Here is a 27470-nt window from a genome sequence, read left to right on the forward strand (position 1 = left end):
GCACAAAGCAGACACACAAGGGCCAGAGTACAAACAGTCCTTTAGATGAGGCTTCTTCAAGCTGGATTCTAGATCTAGCCTATTTGATACTACTATTGGCAAATTCTGATTCATTTGTGGGGTGTGTGTGTGTGTAGAAAGAGAGAGAGCTGTACATAGATAGAGATTAGAGATAGAGAGATAGAAACACATAGATTTGCAGTGCTGGAGATCTAGCTCAGGACCTCATATATGATAAGCAAATGCTTTATCACTAAGCTATATCCCCAGTCCTTATTATTTTATTTTTAAGGCTACAGATATTCTAGTAAGGTCCTAAGTAAAGCCCAGTTAAGCTACTGGAGATGATTCCATGAATAAGGAACAGAAAGAGTAAGTAGCCTTAAATAAGGAGTTCGTCCCCAAATTGTCCAAGCACATATTGGCAAACCTTCAAATAAGGACTTGTCTTTCTGTGAATACAAAATCACTGCCTTGAGACACAAATGAAAATGCCCTCAGAGTAGAATTTATCAGTTTAGAATGAAATGAAAGGGTAATAAATACCCCTGCTACACTTCCTAGACACCATTCTGCAAATGGTAAAAAGTTAGCATCATTCTGGCTAAATGACCCAATGACTGATTGTTCTTCACACCTGATGTATACTTTCTACTTAAACTTCACACTTGGTGGTATCCTAGTTCCAGGCTTTTCTTCCAGGGAGTCTTAACCAGAATAAAGCCATTAGAAGTATCTTCCCCTGAATCATATTTATGGTTTCCTTCTAACAAACATATTGAGTATGTGTCATCCATTAACAGTAGTAATTGACAGACAAATAAGTTTCTATAATTACTGAATTCAAAGATTATTTATTGGGAAAAAATAAACAATTGCAACATGATACATATACATATAGCATATGTATATGGCATATAAGGAAATATGGCATATTTTGAGGAAATCACCAAAATTCCTATGAAGAATATAATGATTGACATATATCTTATAGAAAACTTCACTAGATAGGAACTGAGGAAAGCTTTTCAAATAACAGAGAACACAAAGCAAATTATGATTTAAGGCCTGATAGAACATGGCCTCCTCAGAGAATGACAAATATTTTGGGGTGACTGTATTGCAGGTTGCATAGCATATTAGATAGTGCACATAAGTAATAACAAATAGGTAGACGTGGAGCAAATAGCAGGTTGCAGCCACTGTCCTTCAAAGGTTCCACATAAAACATCTGCTATGTCTTATACAACACAACATTGCCAGTTTCATCACTAATCCCAACCACATCTGATTGGACTCACAGTATTGACCTTTTCTAAGGACAACCAATTCACAAGCTAGAAAGGAGATAGTACTCTTTCAACAAAAGAAAATCAGGATTTTCTTCTCTAGAATTTTAAGCTGAAAAACATCAAAAGAATAAGCAGGTTTAAAGTGAGACTAAAAGAGATTCGTAAGGCAGCGTGCAGGCATTGAGGGTATCATGTCATGCTGATACTGTAGGAAGTGAAAACCATGCATAAGCTGGGGCTTTGAGACAGAACAGAGGTAAGCACAAAACAGGAGATGCAAATGAAGATCCACAGGGTGGTAGATCACTGGAAAGAAGCTATGGTTACCCCCCACCCCCTCTAGTAAGTTTCCTGCTCTTCCTGAGAGCTGGTTGTTTGGCTTTATCTAACTCAATGAACCAAATCAGAAGAACTTGTGTATCGTGAGGATAATTCTGCTAATTAAACAGAGGTCACAGTGAGCTATTCATGGGATTTAAGAAGGACAGCAATGTAACCAAATGTGTGATATTGTTTTGAGGAAAGAAAAAGACATCTGGAGTTAACTTTTGAGCCCTTCCACTGAAGACTCACCAACTCTCAAAAGAGAAGGAAGCAATAATTATTTTCTGTTTACCTTGTCCCTTGAAGTGGAATAACATTCTATTTAAAAAGATGATGCTAGCCTTGTGGGAGAGACTACATGTACTAGAATATTAGTAATTTTCTTTCTTTTTCAAGACATTAATTTACAAGTTTCAGGGACTTAGGAAAGGTAAGCTTGAATAATTTAACATTAATGAAGACTACTCTGTTTACAGTGGTAAGACGAACTTAAAAGAGCTGTTTTGCCTACTGTAAAGAATATGTTGCAATAAACTGACATTAATGAAAAAGTTGCAGAGTTGCCAAAATACTAACGGTACTACCTTTGGATAATAATCATCGTGTCTACGTTTTTAATAAATATACATTATTATTATAAAGCAAGGGAAAGTAAATTGATAGCTTAGTTGAATATTTGTTCATTTTCTTTTTGTCTCACAAATGTGTTTTAAAATCTATTTTTCTGGTTAAAACTATATGAGGATGGGGAGAAATTTTCTACAATGTATACTGCTGCTTTTCACATGATATGAAGATTTGGATTTAGCTTTAAAGAAGACAGACTGTTTCAGTATCAAAGGATCTAGGCTCCATTCAAACTTCCTATTTCTGTGTCATATTTGAATTGAGTCAGTTACTTTATCTCCCTGGGCTTTAGTTTTCTGATCTGTAAAATGTGGCTTGGACAAAATAATCTCAAAATCCTTAACAACCCTTAAGCCTTTATATCACTATTATTTGGTATTACTAAGTATTTTCCAAGTTTAACTTGCAAAGCTTGTAAGCCACTTGAAATTATATATAACCTCTCAAGTCTTTTAGAAATATCCAAGAATATTTACAAAGCTTAAGAATCAGGACTAATGGCCAGAACGCGGGATGACATATTTAATTGTTTTGGTTTCTTTAGGCGAAGGCTAGATTGAAATCATATACGCCAAATCAAGACTATCCTCATGATTTTAACTAAATACTAAAAGGAAGAAATATATAAAATCAGTGTAAGCTGTTTCCTTTAAGAGAAAGTGTAGTCTCAAATATAGCCATTGAGTGGAAAAAATAATTTGTATCAGTATGTGATACCTATTACCATTTTTTGAATCCAGGCCCATAGTAGGTTATCAGCAGATAAAAACTTGCACTGTAAGTGAATGGTTGCCTGTCTGAAATGTTAAATTTATTTCTAAAGCTTTACTTCCTAGAAGTATAAATACACATTCATCCTACCAGCACCATCGCTAGTTCAGGTCTTTCTAAATTTTTTTGCTCTTAAGTCACAAAGACAAATTTTAAAGAACCACAGCTTCATATTTTTGAATTTGAAAATTCACTCTAAAGAGTAACTGGTAATAATGGAAAACAAAATTTCAATACAAAAATGGGAAAACTTGCAGATGTCAATTCAGGATATAGTTAATTTATTTTAGAGAGCATTTATAAAAAATTCTGTTTTCTTTATTCCATTACAAAATTATAAACCCATTCTTTTGAGGAAACATTAAGCTCAGACAAATTAAACTATTTACAGATACTAGAATGTTTAAATTTGTAAGGAGCTATAATACAAACTATCAAATTATAAAGAAAAATTTGCTTACATGAACACAATGGTCTGAAAAGTCATCCTATTTCCACCACAAATATGTTCTTCCTACCATAACTAAAATACAACACATGAAAAAGATAGTTAAAAATATATTTTATTCTAGTACTTTTGGAGGCTGCTTAGCTTGCAAAAATGAACAGGTTAGTCTACACTGAAAGGATGATATGAGAGAAACCTCACAAATGTAATGTTTAAAGTTTATAAATAATTAAATAAATGAGAGAACATTTTAATCACAACCCACAGAACAGTAATGAAATGCTAATGGACACTGTTACTGGATACAATCAACAAAGTTGTGGGTAAAAAACATGTATCCAAGTTTCTTCTGATTTAAAAGATTTTATAGAGAGCTGTATACATAGTCAGAGAGAGCACATAATGAGCAGTCTTTCACTGATAGATTGGAAGGGATGGGTAGCAAAGGAGAACAGCAGTTCACGTTTCCAATTAAAGACCTTTGCCTCCTATTTCCAACCTTGAGTGTAGTCCTAGTTTATTTGGCAACTTTGTCAATTTCTTTCCCTCATCCCCTGTCATTGTCTGCCATGCTTGAGATCTGTCCTAAGAAATTCATATCTGAAACATGGCAGATTGATGACCTACTTTTATTACCTCTTCCACATCCAAATTCATTTGATTATGAATGCAAATGAGGATAAAAAGGAGACAAAATGGATGAATAATTTCCATAAAGTTTTAGAAAATATCAACTTCATAATAGATGAATTGGATCAAGAAAGCTACCACCTAAGTGCTTACCAAAGCACTTTGCTTTATTATGCAGCAAAAGTCCCAGGAGGCACCCAAAGTAGGTCATGGGGACTGGTTTAAAGTGTTCATGGACAGTAAATTGACTCCTGTCAATTGGCAGTTGACACCAGATCCCCATCTTAATCTCAAGCAACCAAACAAGGCAAAGGAGTTTATTTTCTGCTAAATTCAAACCTGAGAATTTTGATGCAAATAAAGCAGGTAGCAGGTTCAAAGCTCCCAAACAGAAGGTTGGAAGTATGTATCTATATACATGCACATGGAGACTCCCTCATGAAAATGAAAATCTCACTGTCTAATATTGTTAACACAAATTCCACACTTTGCCTATATAGTGGAGTTTTTTTTATCAGTGTTTCACTAATTAATCTGAATTAACAGGCAATCCTAATAGTTGAGAAAAGCCTCCAACATGAAATAAGCCACAATGAATTGACCAAATTATATGAGAGGAAATAGTGATATTGCATCAAGCGGTATACTGCCAAAAATCTCCAACAAATATGCTCAGAATGAGGAAAGATGTCACATCTAGAATAGTAACATAGTATGCTAGGAGGAAGGAACAAAAAAAGTACCAAAAAGGATCTCATGGAACTAATAAATATGATCACCTCAATTGGGATGGGAGAGTGGTAGGACAGGAGTTATCAAGCTTTTTCTGTAAAAATCTGCATAATATATATTCTAGAGTCTCTCAAGATTTACTGTCATTAAAGAACTGCTTGGCACAGTATCACCATTGCTAGGTTTATTTGTACCATAGTTTTTTGAAACCTGTTCTAAGTTTTAAATAAATAAATAAATAAAATATTACAGCATATACTAGAGAAATTACCCTGAAAGTATGATTAAAATACAAGGAGATAGAAATAGGAAAAGAAAAACCAAAAAATCAATACAGAAAATCCAAAATCTGCCCAAAAGAATTCCAGACAGAACAAAAAAAGTAGAAAGAGATCATTAAGGAAAGATACAATAAATTCTTATAGAACCAAAGAACACAAGTCTCCAGATTTAAAAGATTTGTGAGTATCCAAAAATAAGTGAAAAAGATACAAACCAATGTACATACCAGTACATTGCCAAATGTCTAGGAAAAGAAAGAATCATGAAAGCATCCAGAGAGAAAATAATAGATTACACTTTACAAAGGACTAGGGATCAGAATAGTTTCTTCTCAACAGCAAAGGTGAGTATGAAAGTTAATGGGGCATTGTCTCAAAGATTCTGAAGGAAAATTACTTACAACCCAAAATTATATGTAAAATAATGTATCCATACATAATGGTGAACTAATAAAATTTTTATTTCCTAGACTGTACTAGTGGAAGTGGTTCAACAAACTGAGTAGTAAAGTAAGCAAAGGAACATATTCAGAAGACAAAAGGATCCCCATAATGGATATTGATGAAAAGAAGTACTGCTTAACAACCGTGATTAGATAATGGAGCAGAGAAATAAGAGTGCTGCAAGAAGAAAGAATTACCTGGATTGCTTGAGTGTTTGAGAAACTTAGTCACTTGACAGAGCTATTAAACTATTTGGACAAACAAGTAGCACTAGGTATGAACAGAATTAGCAAATTTAAAAAAGAGAAAAAAATAAGGACAATTCTTTTTTTTTTTTTTTTTCAGTACTGGGATTGAACTCAAGACCTTGCACTTGGTAAGCAAGAGGGAAATTATTAACAGCAAGAAAAATTTTTAAAAATTGGATAAGGATGGAAACATAATCTAGTACACCGCTTGACTTGTCAGTTTTATTGCTTACACAGTCCTCATAAGTTATACACTGTCAATCTGTTTAACACTGTATTTATAACAACAGTAACATGGAAAGCAGGAGGAACATATAATACAAAATTCTTGATTACAATGCAAGAAATTGAAGTACCAATAACATACAGAAATATTTTGAGACATAAATAGCAGTTACAATAAAGTGATCACATTTAAAATGAGTAATAGGTGAAGAAGTTCAGAAAATGGAGCAAGAATGAATGTTTTCAAGACAAGCCTTTTCTCTATTTGCTTTCTAAACCATGTGCATAAAATTTAGGTCTTTATCATTCCTTAATATTTTCTATTTCTGACTTAACCATTAAATTTCAAAAAACTGAGAAAGCTAATACTAAAAACCATATCAGCTAGTAGAACAGGATTCATTTGTTGATAAGTGGGAAAATCTCCAAAAAGACCTAGAAACAAAGTACTGGAAATGAAAGGAAATCACTAAAGTAGTGATGAAGAGGTACTGGGGTGGAAGGGTTCTGTTTTTATTTTATGTGTGAATCTCCTTTGTAACATTGGGCTGATTGTATAAGGATGATATATGACTTAAAGACCTGCACAGTCTTTCAGTGGGTGAGGGTACCCATCTGAGGGAGCAAATATTCCCAGTACCCTGACCACAAAATATGATCTAAGAAATAAAACACCATGTAAAACTTTTATGTGTTGTGTTTTTATTCTTTGGCTATTTTCTATCTATAATTGCCTAATTTCCTTATTTTTTTTCTTTAAAATTTCCCTAAAATGTTGTTTAAACTTTCAATTGTGCTACTTGTTTCAAAAAGAGATTGTGTGCACTCTTGGGCTAAAGTGTAGGTGTGAAGAGCAGGGGTGCCTGAAGCCACCACAAAGGTCTTGGATGTTGTGACATAATAAGAAATAGAAGTTTGGTTTCTGCCCTGGTTTCTGGCAAAGAATGCCCAAAACCCTTGTAATTTCCTGAATGATGGGGATGCTGGGTACATATTTTGTTCTAAGGAGATAATTCTTGGTGGGTCCATGGATACCTTTAGGATGAGAGTTAGTCACCAGATAAATCAAATTATCATAGATAATTATCAAATTATCTATGATATAATAATAATGATCAAATATATACTTTACAATAACTTGCAAGCATAAGTAATGTTTCCCTGCATTTTGTTAGCCATCATAGCAAATTGTCAAACCTAAAAAGTCCTGGGAACCCCTAATTTGCAGTAAAGTTGGGTAACTTCAGGGGGCCTATTTCAATTGACATCTTAAGGGGGGCAGTTTTGTGGGACTGATTCCATAACCTGTAGGGTCTGCATTAATTCCAAGTAGTTAGAATCGTGTTTCAATTGTAGGAAATCCAGTTGATGTCCAAAAAAACTGGAGAAATGGTTGGTGTGGAAAAAACCCATACTTTTGGAGTCTGAAGCAAAGTGTATAGTGTATGGAAAAATTAAATTTGGATTTTTTGTTTCTTTTTTAGTGATTAATGAAAAACCCCAAGGAAGATTACGTCTTAGGCAACAGTCATATAAATCTCTCTTTACCTACATACCGAGTCCTCAAAAGGGATTTTCTGACCATCCTTTCAAACTGCTACTACCCTTATCTTTGTTAGTTTTCTTCATAGTATTTGTCACTATGTGACATCATAGTGTGCAGTACATTGTGTGTAGTTATTATCTCATCAACTAGAACCAAAGTCCTCTGATGGTAAGGATTTGTCTTATTCACTGTTGTATCCCCAGCATCAAGAAAAGAGTGAAGGCCTAATAAATATTCATTGAATAAATAAACTAATTTTCAGCCTAGTACCAGAAAAAGAAGTCTTATTTTTATTAAAGCACTCATGGCATTTGTTTCCAGGGATTAAGTCAATTTTTTTGTTTGAATCACAATTTTGCCACATGGGGGCTCTGCTGTCAGCCACAGAAGTCTCCCAAGCATTCCTTACACTCTTTGGGGAACTTTTCAATCAGGAGATGACTATAGCTACCAAATCTTAGCAATACAAAGAAGGATTGTCTAGTTCAGCAACAGTGAATCCACGAATGGCTGATACATTTTATTATAACTTAAGGACCTATAGGCTCCTAGTCTCTGCTTCTATCCTGCAGACTTATGCAGGGTTTCTCATCTCTGAGAAGTTTAATATCTCTTAGGCCTGCAGACTAAAATTTTCACAAATCATGCCCTCTTCTCAGACATACAAATAGAACCAACCTATGGAACATTTGCATCTTTATCGATATAAAGATTTGTACTATCATCTCCCACCTGGTGGCTGGGGAATTTAATTCTTAATGCTGATACACTTGCCAGGAAGTCAAAATTTAAAATACACTCATATTACTAACTGAAACTGTTACATTCAATGATTTAAACATACAATGCAAAATTTTGTTCAAAAGTTCTTGTTATACCAGAATATATAGGAATATAGCAAAATATTTATTATGATACCAATTTAAACAACATTGACTTTATATTCAAAGTACAGCCATCAATGCAAGGTAAAATACCAAGTATTAAGACACAAATATGGTTAAGAGGCCTTTTTACAGTTACTCTAAAGCTTCTTTGTTTTATTTTGAGAAATTATAAGAAATCCAGAAAAATATATAGAGAACTATAAATTTTACAGTGTGACTCTGATGCCACATGTTCCTTCATAGAATTTTTTTTTAAACGAAAAGCTCAGTATAAAGGGCTACAAATGAATTTTCGTTGCTGTTTTCTTAGTAAGAATTTTTTTCAGCTTCTGTTAGAACATATCATATCATTACCCAAATTAGCAGATTTTTTTTTAAAGCAAGGAACATCATCAAATAATTGCTTTTACTGACTATAGGCAAGTATGATAGGAAATGCAGCACAGAAATTCTTGTAAAATGAATGTTAAACCAACAGATTCCTGATACTTTTATTAATTCTTATTCCCAAATTTGCCATTTGACCCATTGCTGAATTCCGTTAGTATAAATAGCATAAAACAGTAATACTTATTTCCCTTCAAGTTCTAAATCCTGTATTACTCAAAAACTATTCAACTCCTAAACTGTTACCAAGAGTGAATATGTGCCTCAACTATTCATTTGTGCTGGATATTCACTTGATCTAAATTAATGAATGGACTCCTACTCAATATATATGCCATAAAAATGGACTCTTTGCAAGTTAATTGGTACAATGGAGAAACAACCAAATGCAGAGCATGAAACAAGCTGTAATCCAAGATGTGGAATCTCCAATTCATGTCATTCAAAAAAAAAGAGACCACAGAGATATGGAAAACAAAGAACAGACCAAAGTAAAGTATACACACAGTAGGCATACATTGAGATTCCCCTTTGAACATCAACTTAAACATTAATAATGAAAAACAAGACTGTAAAATAGGTACAGTGGGGGGATTCTAGTAGGTGGGGGGAGGGTGAATAAAGGAGATTAAGGTGATGGTAGGTGGTAAGTGGGTTTCGTATACACATATGAAACAGAAGAAACCTCTTGTAATTATTGTAAGTGGGGCATGGAAGGGATTGAGGGGGAGAGACAATGGGGGCAGTGTAAATATGTACAATATAAGTCTAATCAGAATTGTCACTATAGATACCACCTTGCATAAGGACTATATCCTAAGAAAAAAATTATATAAAAAACATGAGGTCTTTTAAGTCTTGATTCAGATAAACCAACTTTAAGGACTTACTGTTAATTTTGTTAGATATAACTAAAAGTTCTTATTGTTTAAAAAGGCATACTGATAAAGAGATTTGCTTTTTAAATTCTCTAGAAAGAAAAACTATACATGTATGTGGGAAGGGCTATGATGACAGATGAAATACAAGTAGAAAAATACTGATAATTATTAAGTTGATGTTTACTATACTATTATCTCTACTTTTATATATGTTTTAAATTCCCACTAAACAAAAGAAAAAACAATTACTTCCATGAAGTTGTATTTAGTCTCCAGAAGTCTCCCAGTAAAGGTTATACTTCTAAGAATTTTTTAGATTTCCCTATTCTCAGATTTGGCTTAGGGCAAAACTCTCTGCAGGAATTGACAGTGAGAAATGCAATAAAACATGAGAATATGGATTGATACTACTATAAAAATATATCTCCAGGTGAGGGAGATGTGTTAGATAACCTTTTAAGGATTCATTTATTCTATATTTCCTCTTTCCAGAGAGGTACTGAGAGACCATCTTACTGATTTGACCTGGAACATTCTTCATTCATTTATCTAAGTCAGAGATGCTCACTCATAACCACATGTGTCCAGACAAGGTTTCTAATAGAGCCCTTGAAGAAAGACCAAAATATGATTACAAATGTAGAAGTGCATGTTAGTATTCTAACCAACCAGAAATAGGGAACTTTATATTGGGTATTCTGACAATCCTATTTTGCAATAGGATCACAAACACTAAGCTCTTTACGATATCTAGACCAAATGCATTTATTAGTGGAAGAAATGTTTAAATTAGCACACGGAATGTTAGCAATGAATGGCATATAATACATAGTTGGGATGTTAAGATTGTAGTAGAGAGAAAATATCAAGGAATTTTTTAATAATACCAGTGAATTCTTACTTGCTCTTGGTCATGTTTGTGACCCTTAGTATATATTCCCTGCTGTATATGTTCATAACCAGAGAACCCAGATAGAAAAGGAAAATTAAATTTTTCATAGGTACTCTGATTCTAGAAATAATTTTATAGCACTTTATAGTTTATAGTGAACTTGTACATAAATTATGGTAATTTTTCCCAAATAAGACCTTAAAGATTCCTAGGTCAGATTTTATGAGTTCGATTTTGTAGATGAACACACTGAGACCCTGAGAAGTTCAGCCAGAATTGAATTCCAAATGTCAACTGACATATACAATAAACAGTATATTTTACCCTCAAAATTATTCTAGAAAGATATTTTGGACTCACAAAAATTATTTTCTAGAATTCTTAGCCCAAATTTTCTCATATCTGGTCATTATATAATTTTTTAAATTCAATTTTGATCAAAGCTTTTGGACTCTTTTACCCTTCAAGACTGTATGCAATGATGCTGCCCATCTGAGCAGTCTAAACAAAACCCCTGTTCCTATTGTATCGGGGATCATTTTTCAACTCATTTATCACTTTCTGTTTTAAAAGTGCTTTCATAACATTTTAAACTATGTCATGATGCATTGAGGCTTAATATCAAATAAGTGTTTTCAAACCAGGCGTGGTGTTACATGTGCTTAAAAGGAGCACTTGTGAAGTTAAGGCAGGAGGACTGCAAGTTCAAGGTCAACTTGAACTATGTATGGAGACTCTGTCTCAAATAAAACAGAGGATTTGAAGGCATCTGGCTGTGACATCTGTCACCCCATTGATTGTCAGGGTTGATTCGGCTGATCTGGCTGGGTAGGTGGGTGTCCCCTTCCTCCCTTACCACTGCATGTGTGTCCCTACCAAAGCTGCGTGCTTGGTGGAAAAGGACGACCATTCCTTACAGAAGACTGTTTTTGGGTCAAGAGTATACAAGTAGCTGCACTCCCCTGCTAGAACCTACAAACAAGCTCTCAAAAAAAAAAAAAAAAAGAACCAAAAAATTATTTTTAAAAGATGCTTTCAAAATTAAAATTTCATAACATTTAAAAAAAATAAGAGCCAAAGTCCATACTTAATTCAAATGTGTTTATCTTTTTAATCTCACTCTAAAACTTGACTCATGAAAGCAGTTGATTGCTTCATCATTCTCCCAAGTGCTTAACCCCAAAAATTAGGAGACATCTTTAATTTTTTTCTTATTTTATATCTTTATTTCTAACTAATTTTTTTACAATCATGTTAGTTTTATCTAAAATATGTGCAGAATGTAACTAATTCTCACCACTTCCTCTGCTATCATAATTGAACCAAGCATCATCATCTCTCTCATGTTGGTACAAGGGTCTCCTTACTGGCTTCTCTGTACCCATACGGTGTATTCTAACAACAGCAGCCAGTCTTTGTCTTTGTCTTGTCGATTTGGGCTACTATAACAAAAGTGCCACTTACTGGGTGGTTTAAACAACAAACACTTATTCTTCACAGTTCTGCAGGCTGGAAAGACCAAGGGCACCAGCAAACCTGACTTCTAGAGAGGGCCTTAGTAATCGCTTGTAGACAGTTGCCTTCTCCTAGATCCTCTCATGGCTGACAGCAGAGAGGGAGAAGAAGCAAAGCTCCTTCATGGCTCTTCTTATCCTATTATCTTCCATCCACTTATGACCTAACTACTTCAAAAAGTCTCTGTGTCCAAATACAACCACATTTGGGAATTAGGGTTTTAATATATGAATTTGCGAGGGATGAAAGTATTCATTCCATAGGAACATAAACTCAATCCATCTTGTATCTCAAGTTGTTGCCTCCACTTGGGAGGTATGAGGATAGGTAAGACACCCAAAAAACTAGATAGCATTTGTTGCCCTCAATGCAGAGAAACTAATGCAAATACTTTAAAGCAAAAGAGGCCAATAGAGAAGGGAACCAGGAACTAGAGAAAAGGTTAGTTCGAGAAGAATTAATTTAGAAGGTAACACAAATGCACAGGAAAGCAATACAAGTCAACTCCTGTATAGCTATCCTTATCTCAACTAGCAAAAACCCTTGGTCCTTCCTATTATTGCTTATACACTGTCTTCAACAAAATTGGAGATAAGGGCAAAATAGTTTCTGCCTGGTAGCAAGGGGGTTGGGGAGGACAGGGAGGGGGCAAGGGGAAGAGGGGAGAAATGACCCAAACATTGTATGCATGTATGAATAAAAGAAAAAAAAAAGAAGAAAACAAATTTTCTAGTACTTAGTGACACTGTAGCAGTTAAAAAAAAAATGTTGCCTCATGTTCTCCAGAATAAAGTCAATATTCTTACAATAGCATGAAAAACCCCCATGATCCAGTACCTAAAACCTCTCTGACTTAATCTCTAATTACTTTCCTAATTGCACTCTCCACTCCAGACTCATTGGCCTCTTTGTTATCCTGTTTATTTATCAAATTCATGGCCTTTTATCTAATGCAGGGCTTGATATAAAATGGGCAGTCAGACTAGATATGTGCTAAATGAACAAAATCCTTGAGGCCAGCCTGCTGAAGACATCAGTATATCCTATTTTAATTTTGTTTTACGAACTTTAAATTTGGCAATTTGGTTTCATATTGGACTGAAATTTGGCATTACATACTGAGACTTGATTTATTTACCCAATTTAAACAAAATATGTTTAGCTATTTGAAGTACTATAAGTGCAATAAAAAGTGTTTAGATAGATGACACCATGTTTTATAATTGTATAAATCATAAGGCTTTAGATTCATTGGGGAAATTCAGCTTGTCAGGTAGTTTATGGTCGGTTCAGTATGCGGTGTTAAGTGCAAAAGTAGTTGCTAAATACATAGGTAGTATAATTTTGCCTCTGTCAAAAGGCCAGTCAGAAATAATCAGCTTGCTATAGTAAACAAGGAAAGGAGGATAAATTTCAAAAAGCCTGGGAAAATTACCAAAATCTTTTAGGACAAACTTTTTTTTTTCTTTCAATGGAATACTTTGTGTCTTTAGAATAATTTCTGCAGCCTTACATATTTAGTATGACTTAGATTTGTGTTATTTATTTTTTGATTTCTTGACTTGCAACACTGATAATCTTCTCTCTTCAAGCACTTAGTTACCTTGAACAAGGACAGACCTCCCAGTGATGCCAATTTAAAAGCTAGTGCCAAGGTAGGGTCCACAGAGAGTGCCTAGGCATTGACCCAATCTGAGAATGACTGCTGGTTACTCTTGAGAAATAGGCAATGGTCAACATTAACAGGAAATATGAATAACAAGACTCAAAATGTGAGCATAAAGTCAGAACTATGGAACAAGACAAGATCAGGAACCAAGCTACCTGAAAACTGCCTGAAAACTAAGGACAAGGAGTATAGTACACCAGAGAAGGTTATTTATTATACATAATCTGAAAATGTTGATGCTACAAAAGCAAAGTGAGAGGATAACATTCCCTCTCTCCTTTGTACTTCTGTCACAGGGTATGAGGCACACATGGACAAATAGGACAGCCATTCTAGAGTGGCCCTCTGGAGCTATTAGGCAAGGAGGATGTCTTGATGGTTATTTCCCATTGAGAAGAAAGGAGAGTGAGGAGAAGAACTCAGAGACTTTCGAGCACAGAAATATGAAAAAGAGGTTATAAATAGGATTTTCTTTAGTCTTTTTTGACACATACAAGTTGTGAAGGTCCATTTAGGATGTTAGATGATAAAGGGGCAGTGATACCCTTTTTCATTTGGCCAAGGAGAATATTCAAAAGCATATTTACCATTCTTGTGAAATTTATGGTTGAACTATGAAGACAAGAGATGTAGAAATGTCACCATGACAAATGAAGATCACCTAATAATCATCTTGGGAATAGAAATAAAATGGAGGGGACAAGCACGCTCAAGGTACACTGTACACATGTATGGAATTATCACAATGAAATCCCCTTGTATTATTAATGTATGTTAATTCAAAAACAAAACATTTTAAAAAGTAAAAAAATATATTTTCTTCAAATCTATTTCGTCTTACTTGTGGAGGAACTCTGCAAAGCTCAATCACTTGTGTACAAGAGTAATACTATTCAACCAGTTTATATTACCTCTACTGCATTTGTGACTCCTCTATAAAATGTATTTATTCAATAAATATTTATCGAGCATCTATAATAGGCCAAGGACGGTTGTAGGTATCAGGAAAACTGAAGTAGATAAAACATGTATCTGTTGTCATCTCAGTGTCATAAGTTTGCATATCCTGTCTTCCTACTAGCAGAAAACTTATTAATTTTAATCATTCTTCTGCAGTGAGTTTCTTCGCCTACTTGTCCATCAAAGACTGTTGATATAAGCACCATCTTCCATGCTCCTGAATCAGAACCTTAGAGGATAGATTAGGAAATTTATGTTTTCAACAAGCTCTCTGGGTATTTTAGATGCATTTACAAAATGTTTACAAAATGGATAATTTCATGGGACCCACTTCCTCATTAATAGCATTCTATTAATTTGATTATCATGACTCACCTTTACCAAACTTCTCATCCTTGAACTGTACAAAGCTCTCCCTAGCTGGCTCTCAGCCAACTAACCTAATATCATTTAGCAAAGCAAAAGTTTGAAAGAAGACCATTTATTTTTTAACAAAATGGCTATTTCTGCATGGCAGACATTACCATGCTCAGCTCTGAGGTAGAAAAGGAAGCCAAAATTAATTATTAGTTATAGAACACACACTAAAATATTAATTTTAAAGGTAAAGTTGAGATGAGGGAGATAGAAATTTTCTCATCGAACAAGCCAAGACTTAGTAATCCTCAGAAATCCACTGTGTAAAAATAAAAATTGTTCACTAAAGTAGTTCTTTATGAGTTAGGAAAACTTAGCACAGTCAATATTCTGTCATTAAACAACATGCAGTACTAGCAAATGTAATATATTTGATTTTTTAAAAAATAACACAAGCTTATAATGTGCTATCCACTATTCTTAGTAAATACTTTAAGATAGTAAACTGACTTGATTTTCAGAGCATGTCTATGAAATATGTTTTTATATCATGCCCATTTTGCAGCTGAGAAAACTGTGGCATGAAGAAGATAAATAACCTGCTTAAGGCTACAGCCTTAAGGTCACAGCCAAGATTGGAATCTGGGTGCCAAAATCACCACTAGACTAACCAGCTCCCCTTGACTTTTCATAATACTTCTTTAGGAGCCTCAGATCAGTGAAATTTATTTAGTCTTATTCTAAAAAACAAGAATTTGTTGATTACAGCTTCCTTACCCCAGTCCCTTAATCTGTCTATTATCAGTGATTCGTTTTTCAAAATGAAAATAACAGTCCTGCTAAACAGGATTATCTAGTGGTTAGTGAATGAGCATAAGATCAATTTGGTTCTGAGTCTTAGATCTACCACTTACTTGCTTTATAGCCACTTGGCCCCTTCAAGCCACAGTTTCTTCACCTTTCAAATGGACGTTATAATGGGACCTACTTCATACTATTGTTTAGAGATAAAACAAGATGGTTCATTTAGAAATAAATATTAGTGCAATAAATAGCAGCAGTATCATTAAACTGTGAAGGAAGATGGTTTCTCTTTTAATTAAAAAAAAAATCACAGCAACCAAAACAACAAACCAAATCATAAGGCATTATGATATCTCTTGTGGGAAAATCAAAAAGGCTATTGCACCCATTAATTCATATGTCATTAGTCCAAAATGTATGGGTTCTAGCATCCTGAGACACCTTGCATAATACAATCAGTGACTCAAAGAGGTCAAATGGGTAAGCAGTTAACGCTGCTTTCTGAAAAGCTCAATAATTCATGTTATAAATTTCAGTTTAAAGCCTACATTGAGGTTAAAAAAAATTGACATTTGATCTGTGAACCTAATATCAAGCTCCAGAAAAACTCTGGGAAGCACATGTTTAGCCATTAAGCAGATGCAGACAATACAGACATTGCCAAATTGTAAAACAAGACTTGGAAATCACAGAAAATGTTGCTAGTTATTGATTAAGGTGACCATTCAGTTCCTATTGAGCCACCCAAAGGAATCATTCATTTTCCAGCAGAGAGCCTGCTCATTTGCAAGATAAAAGAGAGGCATTTCTGCACATGCCCGTAATGTTCTTCACCACTGGGGGCAGCTTTACATAAGACTGCATTCACTGAAACCAAAGCAACAGTCCAAGCAGCTTTCAGAATGACAGTCTGCAGAACTGAGCTGAGCGTGTGTGCGGTACGGGGCTCTCCTGCCTTCTGGGCTCCAACACAGCTCTGTGGCTGAACTGGGTGCTTACCACCGGAATTGCTGGACTATGGAATACAGATGTGGCAGTTCAGGTAGCCCTGTGTTGCCTGGAAGAATACATCATGCTTTTTGATAAGAAGAAATTGTAGAAGCCAGTTTTTTTTTCTCCCTTAACCCCCTCCCTCAGGAAAAAAAAAAACTGTAAAGATGCAAAAACGTAATATCCATGAAGATCCTATTACCTAGGAAGATTTTGATGTTTTGCTGCGGATGCAGTATTGGGATTTATTTGTTCTTGGAGTGTTCTGCGTGGCTGGCAAAGAATAATGTTCCAAAATCGGTCCATCTCCCAAGGGGTCCAATTTTTCTTCCTGGGTGTCAGCGAGCCCTGACTCACTACAGTGCAGCTGACAGGGGCTGTCATGCAAGTGGCCCCCTAAGCCAAAGCAAAAGACCTAAGGACGACCTTTGAACAATACAAAGGATGGGTATGTTTTGACATTTTTCTTCTTTCCTTCTTAAAAAAAAGTCCTCCAGTCTGTGTAAATAATTCTGCCTTAATTATTTTAAAGATTACCATGTTCTGCTCTAACACTATAAATTCAATTGCTTAGTCAACATGTTTCCTTGTTTAACTATTAAAAAATACTCAAGACAATCTCCTTAGATTCCAAAGAGATGATATTTGATGTTAAATGTTGTTATTAAATGTCTAAATTTCTAAACATGAAAATATATGACTATTATTGCTTGATTTTTTAAAAACATGAATTCTTTTTTGGGGGGATAACTTTTCTAAGTTATTTTTATTTCCAGGTTTCAATGTAATTAGGCTACTGAGCGGATCAGCTGTAGCACTGGTTATAGCTCCCACCGTCTTACTGACAATGCTTTCATCTGCTGAGCGAGGATGCCCTAAGGGCTGTAGGTGTGAAGGCAAAATGGTATATTGTGAGTCTCAGAAATTACAGGAGATACCCTCAAGTATATCTGCTGGTTGTTTAGGTTTGTCCCTTCGTTATAACAGCCTGCAAAAACTTAAGTATAATCAATTTAAAGGGCTCAACCAGCTCACCTGGCTCTACCTTGACCATAACCATATCAGCAATATTGACGAGAATGCTTTTAATGGGATACGGAGACTCAAAGAGTTGATTCTGAGTTCCAATAGAATCTCCTATTTTCTTAACAATACCTTCAGACCTGTGACCAATTTAAGGAACTTGGATCTGTCATATAACCAGCTGCATTCTCTGGGATCTGAGCAGTTTCGGGGCTTGCGGAAACTGCTCAGTCTACATTTGCGGTCTAACTCCCTGAGAACCATCCCTGTACGAATATTCCAAGACTGCCGCAACCTGGAACTTCTGGACCTGGGATATAACAGGATCCGAAGTTTAGCCAGGAATGTCTTTGCCGGCATGATCAGACTCAAAGAACTTCACTTGGAACACAATCAGTTTTCCAAGCTCAACCTGGCCCTTTTTCCAAGGTTGGTGAGCCTTCAGAACCTTTATTTGCAGTGGAATAAAATCAGTGTCATAGGACAAACCATGTCCTGGACCTGGAGCTCATTACAAAGACTTGATCTGTCAGGCAACGAAATCGAAGCTTTCAGTGGACCCAGTGTTTTCCAGTGTGTCCCGAACCTCCAGCGCCTCAACCTGGATTCCAACAAGCTCACATTTATTGGTCAAGAGATTTTGGATTCTTGGATATCCCTCAATGACATCAGTCTAGCCGGGAATATATGGGAATGCAGCAGAAATATTTGTTCCCTGGTAAACTGGCTGAAAAGTTTTAAAGGTCTGAGGGAGAATACAGTTATCTGTGCCAGTCCCAAAGAACTGCAGGGAGTAAATGTAATGGATGCAGTGAAGAACTACAGCATCTGTGGCAAAAGTACCACAGAGCGTTTTGATCTGGCCAGGGCTCTCCCAAAGCCAACGTTTAAGCCCAAGCTCCCCAGGCCGAAGCATGAGAGCAAGCCCCCCCTGTCCCCAACTGTGGGAGCCACAGAGCCTGGCCCAGAGACCGATGCTGACACGGAGCACATCTCTTTCCATAAAATCATCGCGGGGAGCGTGGCCCTCTTCCTGTCCGTGCTTGTCATCTTGCTCGTTATCTACGTGTCCTGGAAGCGGTACCCGGCAAGCATGAAGCAGCTGCAGCAGCGCTCCCTCATGCGAAGGCACAGGAAAAAGAAAAGGCAGTCACTCAAGCCAATGACTCCTGGCACCCAGGAATTTTATGTAGATTATAAACCCACCAACACGGAGACCAGCGAGATGCTGCTGAACGGAACGGGACCCTGCACCTATAACAAATCAGGCTCCAGGGAGTGTGAGGTATGAATGAACCATTGTGCTTAAAAGCGCTCTTAAAAGACGGGGAATAAGTGGTGCTTTATTGAACTCTGGTGACTATAAAGGGAACACACGGTGCCCCCTTTCCCCTCCCCCTCTCTCCCTCTCCCTGTGCTGGCAAGGTTCTTCCCTGTCCCTTTGAGTGCACTCATAATACTGGTCATTTTCCTCTCATACATAATCAACCCATTGAAACTTAAATACCACAATCAGCGTGAACCTTGAAGTCTGCTTTAATATCATGCCTATTGTATCAGACCCTGTATTGATTCCATAAATGTTGCATTTGCTTTCAGATAAAACTTCTTTTATAAATAATCCCCCACATCTGATCGTTCTGATAGAAGCCAGTCTACAGCACTGGAAGATTTGCAGTTCACTGGCAAATCAAGGGAAAAGATGAATGATCTCAGCAGGTGGGACTTGAACTCCTTCAGGAGATGACTTGTCTATGAGTATTTTAGAGACAGAAAGAGCCTTTAAAACAATGCCTGGCTTAAAAAGAAAACTGCAAGAAACTATCAAAAGACTGTGGTGGCTTAAAGCAACACCATGAATAGTTTCCAAAAGTGTCTCAATCACAATAAGGCCAGCACAGGGAAAAAGTGTCCAAGGGTTAAAATACTGCAAGTAGACAGCTACAAATGTGAGGAGAGAGGAAAACACAGTGTGACATTTGAAAGCCTTGGCTCTGGAACCCATCCCTATTAAAAAAATTAGACATCAGGTTTCACTATCAATTTCTTCCAGCCTGTGTGTTAACTAAATAGCAATAATTAAACAGGCAAATTCGAGGAGGAAGATTTCTCCAGAGTTCCTCACATTAGGGAGTTCTCAGAGATAAGGTTTACAAATGAGAAAGCACCGTGCTACATGCATGTAGCTGTTTCCTTACCAGAATTCCTCTTTTCAGCTTTTTTCAAAGACCTCAATGTGGTCAGCAGAATCCTTAGCTCTGTGCTGTGTTGTTCAGGTTTGTCAGGCTGTCCTGTAGTGTTCCATCACGTGTCCTGCACAGATTTGTCCCCTGTGATGGGCACTTCATTCAGATGTGTAAAGAGCACATTCCAAGACATGCTTTCCACCAAAACTTCATTAAAAAGATGACTTTGATAATACCTTAATAAATGTATAAAATAAATCTTTGAGGAAAAAAGACCAACACTATGACAGTTCTCTTTTGCTTTGCTATTGTTGACATTACTGTGTCTCTATGTTCATCTGTATTGTAAACTCATCCATCAGTACAATTCTGTACAGACCCTGTTGGCAATCTGTAAACTGCATGCATGTTTTTATGTCATTGGTGAAAGTTCACTGACTGCAGCACAAATATCATAGCTTCTGTATTTAAGTGACATGACTACAGTCCATTCAGACTTCAGAAAAAATATCTTTAGTCTATATCCTCTTTCATCCTCCAAAAGGAACAGTTTTATTAAACAAGCAAAAATTAAGGATTGCCACATTGAGGCTGTTTCATGTAATTTGATTTGCCAAGCTTCACATCTTTAACCATGTGCCTGTTCTTTCAAAACAGAATTGCTGCAGCAAAAAGGAAAAAGTGAATGTCTATTTACCAGCATTTTTACACAGTTTGGATGTTTTTCATACACTTAGAGGAAAAATTTAGGCAAGTCACAATGAAACATAATTGCAAAGAAACCAGATTATTAAAACCATAGTTCTATAAGCAATAAAGAAAAAAGAAGCATTTAAAGTGGATTTCTCAAGGAATTTTGATATTGATTAAATCTTAAAATAGAGGCCAGTTCAGAAAAGCATGAATAATTATTGAATACATGTTTATTAGTGGCAAATAGTCATATATTCTCAACTGATTAATAATGCAGACACTTCCTTATAGTCTTATTAACTGGATGACTTAGCTTATTGTGTTTTTCACTGAAATTGTAATTTTACATTTTTCATAAAGCATCAGTAAATACAAATACCATCTTAAAAAAATCTTCTTGGGTCAGCCTCATTTCTATCTGTACTAAAGATGATTTTATAAATTAAATGCAGTGTTAAAGTGAAAAACCCATCTCTATTTTTTACTTGACCTTCTGGCTCATTTGTGATGGATACCAAATACCTTTAGTCAAGGAATATTTATAACTATATTTGAATTCTTATAAACCATCTATACTGAGATACAAAATATGTTTGCAGAATCAAAAAGTATTTCTAAAATTCCAATCCACTTGGTGTGTAAAATTGATATAAGATTAAATGAATGACCAACTGTTGAAGGCTGGTCATTTTTTAATGCCTAAATTTCCTTACGAATTTAGGAATAGGTAAGAAACTAAACAAAATACCTTATATGGCAAAACTCATTTTGATTCAGGATGTGAAAGAAAGAAAAATGTTCTTTCCCACACCCCTCCCCCTCGGGAGGTTCTCAGTATCTCCTGAAAATAAATGCTAGCCTTCTGGAGGTCAGAGGATTGCTACTTGACCATTATAAATTTAACAAAGCCAACTGGCAGTGTTCTCCTGATAAGAAGTTGTTGCCCTCACATCCACCCCATGACACTTTCTGGACTACCTTCCATAAATCTATTTTCATAAGAATTTAAAACTCATTGCATTTTAGAGAAATATAACTGATATTCAAATTTACAAGAAATGTCTGACTTCCCTCAAAAGTGGCAACAGTTAAATAAACTGCCTGACCTGTTGCACTGTACAACAGAGATGCATCGATGCAACATGGATTCACTCAGTACTGTGAACACTTTACCAAAACACAGAGGAAATGGAGTTTAGTTTCTTTGCAGAGTGTGTGTGTGTGTGTGTGTGTGTTCCCTTTTCATTAGCTTCAGTACGCATAGTGCTAATGCAGCATGGTGCGCAAATAGTCCCAGTGCCATAGTCTTCTAAACAGTGGTTATATTCTAAGAAGAAGTTAGAATATAACCATTTAAAATAAGTTTGTATTTTCCAAGGATGTTGACATTACATAGTTTGAAGGAATTTAAACCATTTTTTACTTGATTTGGTGAGTCAGCTACCTAAGTAGGCACAGGCAATAGACTACTTCTATGGAGTAGCAGTGACCTCTAGTGGCTGATTAGATCACTCACAGTTTTTCATGCACATTCTGACTTTTCATTCTGAATTCTTTTGTAAACGTGATTTGCAACATATATTTTTTGATCTGTACATCAAATTTCAATTTTATTTAGTTAATTTTCCTTGGAACTATGATTATTATGTAGGTTTTTAAGGTTATATTTTTACCTACTGACTTTTTTAGTAATGCCAGAAGACAAAAAGTAAAACTGGTACTGAGGGGATATTAAGCAACTAATGCCATAAGAATATATAAGAAATATTTGTAAGTGTTTATACTCATTGATGTTTGCCTAGCCTAAGATTTTCATTAAACATGTTGATATTCTCCATAGGCAAGATATTGAAATATAATTTAGGTTGAGGAAAACTAATTCCGAAACTAATACTGAAAGAATCAGTAGCTATTCTTTACTGATCAGTGGGTATATGGGGGCTGTCAAGGGAGGGAGGACTCCCATTCTGGCTTTAGAACTCTTTTATAGTTTGCTGGTCTTCCAGTAACCTGTGCTTTGCCCCAGTGCTTTTCCTCTCCCTTCCCCCTTTCAGCCAGCAGAACACTGGTTCTATTAGGTTCTCTGACAATGATGTTACAGTCTAAGAGGTGATGATTCATGGATAATGAAATTATGCTCTCCTTCCGGGGAAGGATAATGCAGAGTCAGATTCATGGATTTGGCAAGGGTTTTGGGGATGCTGTAGGTGCATGAAGTATCTCTCTTCCTTTGACATTTACCAAGATGAGAACTCAAATAGCTTATTTAAAGTGTGGATTAGACTAGTGTCAGAAATAAGCATCAGGCTTGAAGCTTAAGAAAAAACGAGTTGCAGACATGACAAATGAGAATTGACCCATGGGAAATGGAAAATTCAGAAATCATGTGGTTTGTTTTATTCCATTTTTCCTGTGTTCTCATTAGACTCTGTGTCTGTGTTGCATCCATGCAACTTTGCTAGTCTTATATTCTCTCTGCTACCTACATTAAAAATCAGGGACAGCTAGGAGAAACTAGGAGAACAGAAATAATACAAGTAGATTTGAATGTTGTTGGGTAAATAGAATGGATGGACATGAAATAGTGCATAAATGACTCTCAAAGTATACAAGTAAACGTGATTATATCCCCAATCATAGTAACCTACACAATTGGACTCAAATTTTGCCTAGTCTCTGAAATCTTGGGTGATCTTGGATAGCTAGGTAGAATACAATAATACATTACAGAAAAAAATCTAAATTAAAGGTAAAGCTATTTCATTTGAGGAAAATAATCACAGTCATGCATGGTAGAATATGAACCTTGGATGTTAAGACCTAAATTCAAACTTCTCTGATACTTGGTAATCAAATGGTCTCAGGTAAATGTCTTAGTTTTTCTAAACTTGAAGTTCCCCTGTTTAGAATAGGTATGTACCACTGACTGCTAAAGTTATTGGAGGGAACAAATATGAAAAGAGCTTTATAAACTCTAAAATGATAACTCCCTGTTCTTTTCAAAGAGCGTTTAGTGAAATATTCAACTGTATTGGCTGGTGTTTTGTGTTTGGTACAGGTAAAAAAAAGTCACTAATCTCTGTGTTTACAGAGCCCAAACTAATATTTAAATCAATATCAGTCTAGAGCTTGTCTTTTACCTTTGATAACCATAAGGATACTGATTCTTGCATCCCATGTTATCCAACTCTCAAACTTTATCAATCAACACTAGCCACAATGTGCAATAAACTTAAAGACAACAACCAGAGAACACAAAAACAAAACCTTATCAAGGTAAACAAAAATTCTGATTTGTGACCTAAATCAGGTTCATATAGCAAAGACTTTTCAACAAGTAGAAGTTTATTTGTCCACTCCCTCTTCAGTATCACTGTTCTAGTCCTTGTTGACTTTATACTGTATAAATATAGTGTTTATATGGCAGAATGACATCATTTTGAGCAAAATAAGTAATTTTTCATTATATCTGGTGTGCAAATAGCACATTTTGGGTACCAATCATGTGACATAAGCTCTGCTGTTTCTATCCCACACCCACCCTAAATGGAGACTGAGTCTAAAATGTTCCTCAGTACAGAAACTATTATTTACTTTGTCTACCTGATTATAACTGATCACTGAAAATTACTGGATTTTTTAAAAGTAGCATATAATACAAGTGCTTTTTGTAATGAATAACAACCTTTAACCTAAGCAAATTAAATAATTCATCAAAGAGCGACCAATGTAATCACAAATCTCTCTCCATTGGGTGTGACTGAGCTTACCAAATTTTAGGTAAGAGATGTATTTCCAAAATTCTTGTGATTACATAGAAACACACTTTTCTCTTTGATAGCTCAGTGACATATCTAGAGAGCAGGAGAGGCTGGTGGGTTTTCAGGAGATAAAGCATTTGTGACCTTTTGCTGTTCTTATTTTATGGGTAAAAGTTTATTGAGTTAGGTATTCTGAACATGTGAGGATCATTCCAGGAAAACAGACAGAACAGAAAATATCTAGGTCACAATATAAGACCAAGTAGAGACCATTCATTTTGCAGCTACACTTTCTAACAACAGAACTTCTATGAGCAATAACAATCCATTTAATAGGAAGAAAAGAAAATGAACTTCTATCTTATCTTTCCAGAAAGTTTTGTAATGAAAATTAATAACTTCTGAGAATTCTGTTTTCTTATTACTTTCAGTGGCCTCTGCTCCTCCCTAGAAAGAATTTCCTTTATTTCTTTCTCCCCCAGTTAAATTGTTGTTCTTTTTATATGAGTCTTCTACATCTGATAGCACAAAAAAGTGTCTTCCCTGTACAGGGAAGAAGAGATGTAGTTAAATTACCAGTCTGGCAAAAATTAAAACTTTTTTCCTTCTTAATTAACTAACTCCTAAAAGAACAAAGTATAAAACTTTATGTATAGGATTACTCAACTATATTTTGCCAATCCAAAAGCATACCAATAACAAGAATTTTGTCTTCTCAAAGATAAAATGCAAATTTGGGGCTTCATATATTAAATGATAAGGCAAATATAACTTTTATGAAAAGGAATTTTTGCTAAGGTTTTACCACACTGATTACATCTATCCAGAATGTAAAATGCATTTTGTCATTAAGAAGCAAAAGACCAATTAAATATAAGTCCTTACTCAATATTCTTGATGCTGATGCTTACTAATGAAGTAAGGGTGAAAAGAAAGTGTCTTCAAACAGTGAAACTATACTATGTACTATTGAGTAGTTTTCATGGCTTCAACTGGGTGATCCCACATATAACTAAAAAGTGTTTCTTATCTTTAAAATCGATCTGTTATACTTGCTGAAGCAAGTGTCATGCTGACCACCACCACCCCTTTGATGCAATCAACCCAAAACTCATAAGGATGTGAAAGGAAACTTGTATAATAGATCATGCTAACATTGAAGAAATAAAGCAGATTTTAAAGCTCTAACAAGCTTGTGATAAGATCACAGCAGTAAAAACTAAGTTACAACAAATAAAATAGTTACAACACTGACAACTATGAGGTCAGTGTCAATTTATTAAAGGATTTTGTCCAATTTCTATAAAATATTAAAGTGAAAAAATATAAACATTTGACTTGAATACTACCATATATCCAATGGAAGGTCAGGGAACATCACTGATTTGTGACTAAAGTAGAATACTTTAAGATCTGTGTGTTATGACAGAAGCCATATTAATGTAAGCATTTTGTGTTTTCCACCAAGATAACCATATAATAGATGAAAAAAATCCATAACATATAAGGTGATTTTCCACATTTATTACCAATTTGCATATATATGTGTGTGTTTGTGTATTTGTATACAATTGAGTTCTTGTTACATACCAGGAATTCTATAGTGTCTTATGAGTTGATAAGCAGGCTTTGTACCTTTCACAAGCTCTGACAGTGTTTTAAATATGTAAGAACAGATCCCTTTGTATTGAATCTGTCTTCCTATAAGTTAATCCATTAAAGAACAAGGAATTGTTGTCCCATACCTATTCCACTTTGTAGAACTGCCATAAAGTTAATCATACCCCATTCACACAGGATATCTCGAGCCAAATTATACATCTTCAGTTCCCCTTAGGAAACGGTTTCCAATGGTATCTGTCTGCTAGCTGAATGCTAATCTGCCAGTCTTGAGTTATTCCTGGTCTGTGGCACTTGTCCAGTCCACTTCATGTCATTAAAAGGCAGCATGCACTTAGTCCTATGGACTTTCATAGAGAAGACTGAATAGTAAAATATAAAAATCTACATATATTTTTATGGGTTTTACTCTGGTCATTTTTATGGTATAATACACAGAGATGTGTGGGGTCTTTATTAGTAGACACTAAAATTCAAAGGCACTGAGGTAGCTATAAATTTAAGGAAAGGTCATGATAGATTTTAAAAATAGTCTAAAGCTCATTTATTTCCTAATCTTAAAAATAAATGCAAATGATGGATATTCTGTATTTCACTTTCTTGATAACCGACTTATCTCCCAGATTTACTATCATATTCATGAATCTGAGTTTCACATTCCTTCCATTTTTCCATTTATATAGAGAGAGGTTTTTGTTGTTTTGTCAGTTTTATGGTTGGAGTGATGGGACAGATGGACTGGGTTCATCTCTAGAGTGCAATCTAGTCAGCTCTGGGATGTCTGCCTTCTGTCTTTTCAGCCTTTTATTTCCATGCCTTTTCTTTATTCAGAATTATTATTTATATTGAAACCCCTCCATTGCATGGTAGTCAGGGCTCTTTTGTTTCCTTATGCCTTACCAAATGTCTGCTCCCAGGCCAGGGGCAGTATTATTGTCTCTTCCAAGAGCACTTACATTTAAATAGAGGTAAAAATCATTTCTCTAAAGCTAAGACAGTCATATACTTTCTTATGACAGGTATAGCCACAGCAGCTAACAGCAGGGCTGAGAAAGTGCTTCTGGAGCAAATGGCTTAGGAGGCACTTCTGAAATCATCCTACATAGATTCCACCATGTTTTTTCAAAAAGGTTGGGTCTTCCCAAAGAAACCATGGCAGTGTAAATAACACGTTTCATTCAATAAATTACATTTGAGAAATTTCTTCAGTGAATTACCATTATACATTAGTTTTTTTCTTTAGTTTTTCTCCATGGAGACACAACTTTGTCTTACTA

At 35.4% G+C, this 27470-nt stretch overlaps 2 protein-coding genes across 5 annotated transcripts in view; one reads left to right on the forward strand and one right to left on the reverse strand.

Annotated features, from left to right (window-relative positions):
• Ctnna3 (catenin alpha 3) overlaps positions 1–27470 on the reverse strand; it is a 1740232-nt gene that overhangs the window by 907152 nt on the left and 805610 nt on the right. The window lies entirely within an intron of this gene.
• The window catches only part of Lrrtm3 (leucine rich repeat transmembrane neuronal 3), a 180593-nt gene continuing 169907 nt past the window's right edge, over positions 16785–27470 (forward strand). The window contains exons 1-2 of the mRNA XM_074078974.1: positions 16785–17358; positions 17687–19218. Coding sequence (XP_073935075.1) covers positions 17355–17358; positions 17687–19218 — 1536 coding nt within the window. The 5' untranslated portion in view covers positions 16785–17354. The remainder of the gene's footprint in view (positions 17359–17686; positions 19219–27470) is intronic.

This window comes from Castor canadensis, chromosome 7, assembly GCF_047511655.1.
Source record: "Castor canadensis chromosome 7, mCasCan1.hap1v2, whole genome shotgun sequence".
In the NCBI taxonomy this organism is placed as follows: Eukaryota; Metazoa; Chordata; class Mammalia; order Rodentia; family Castoridae; genus Castor; species Castor canadensis.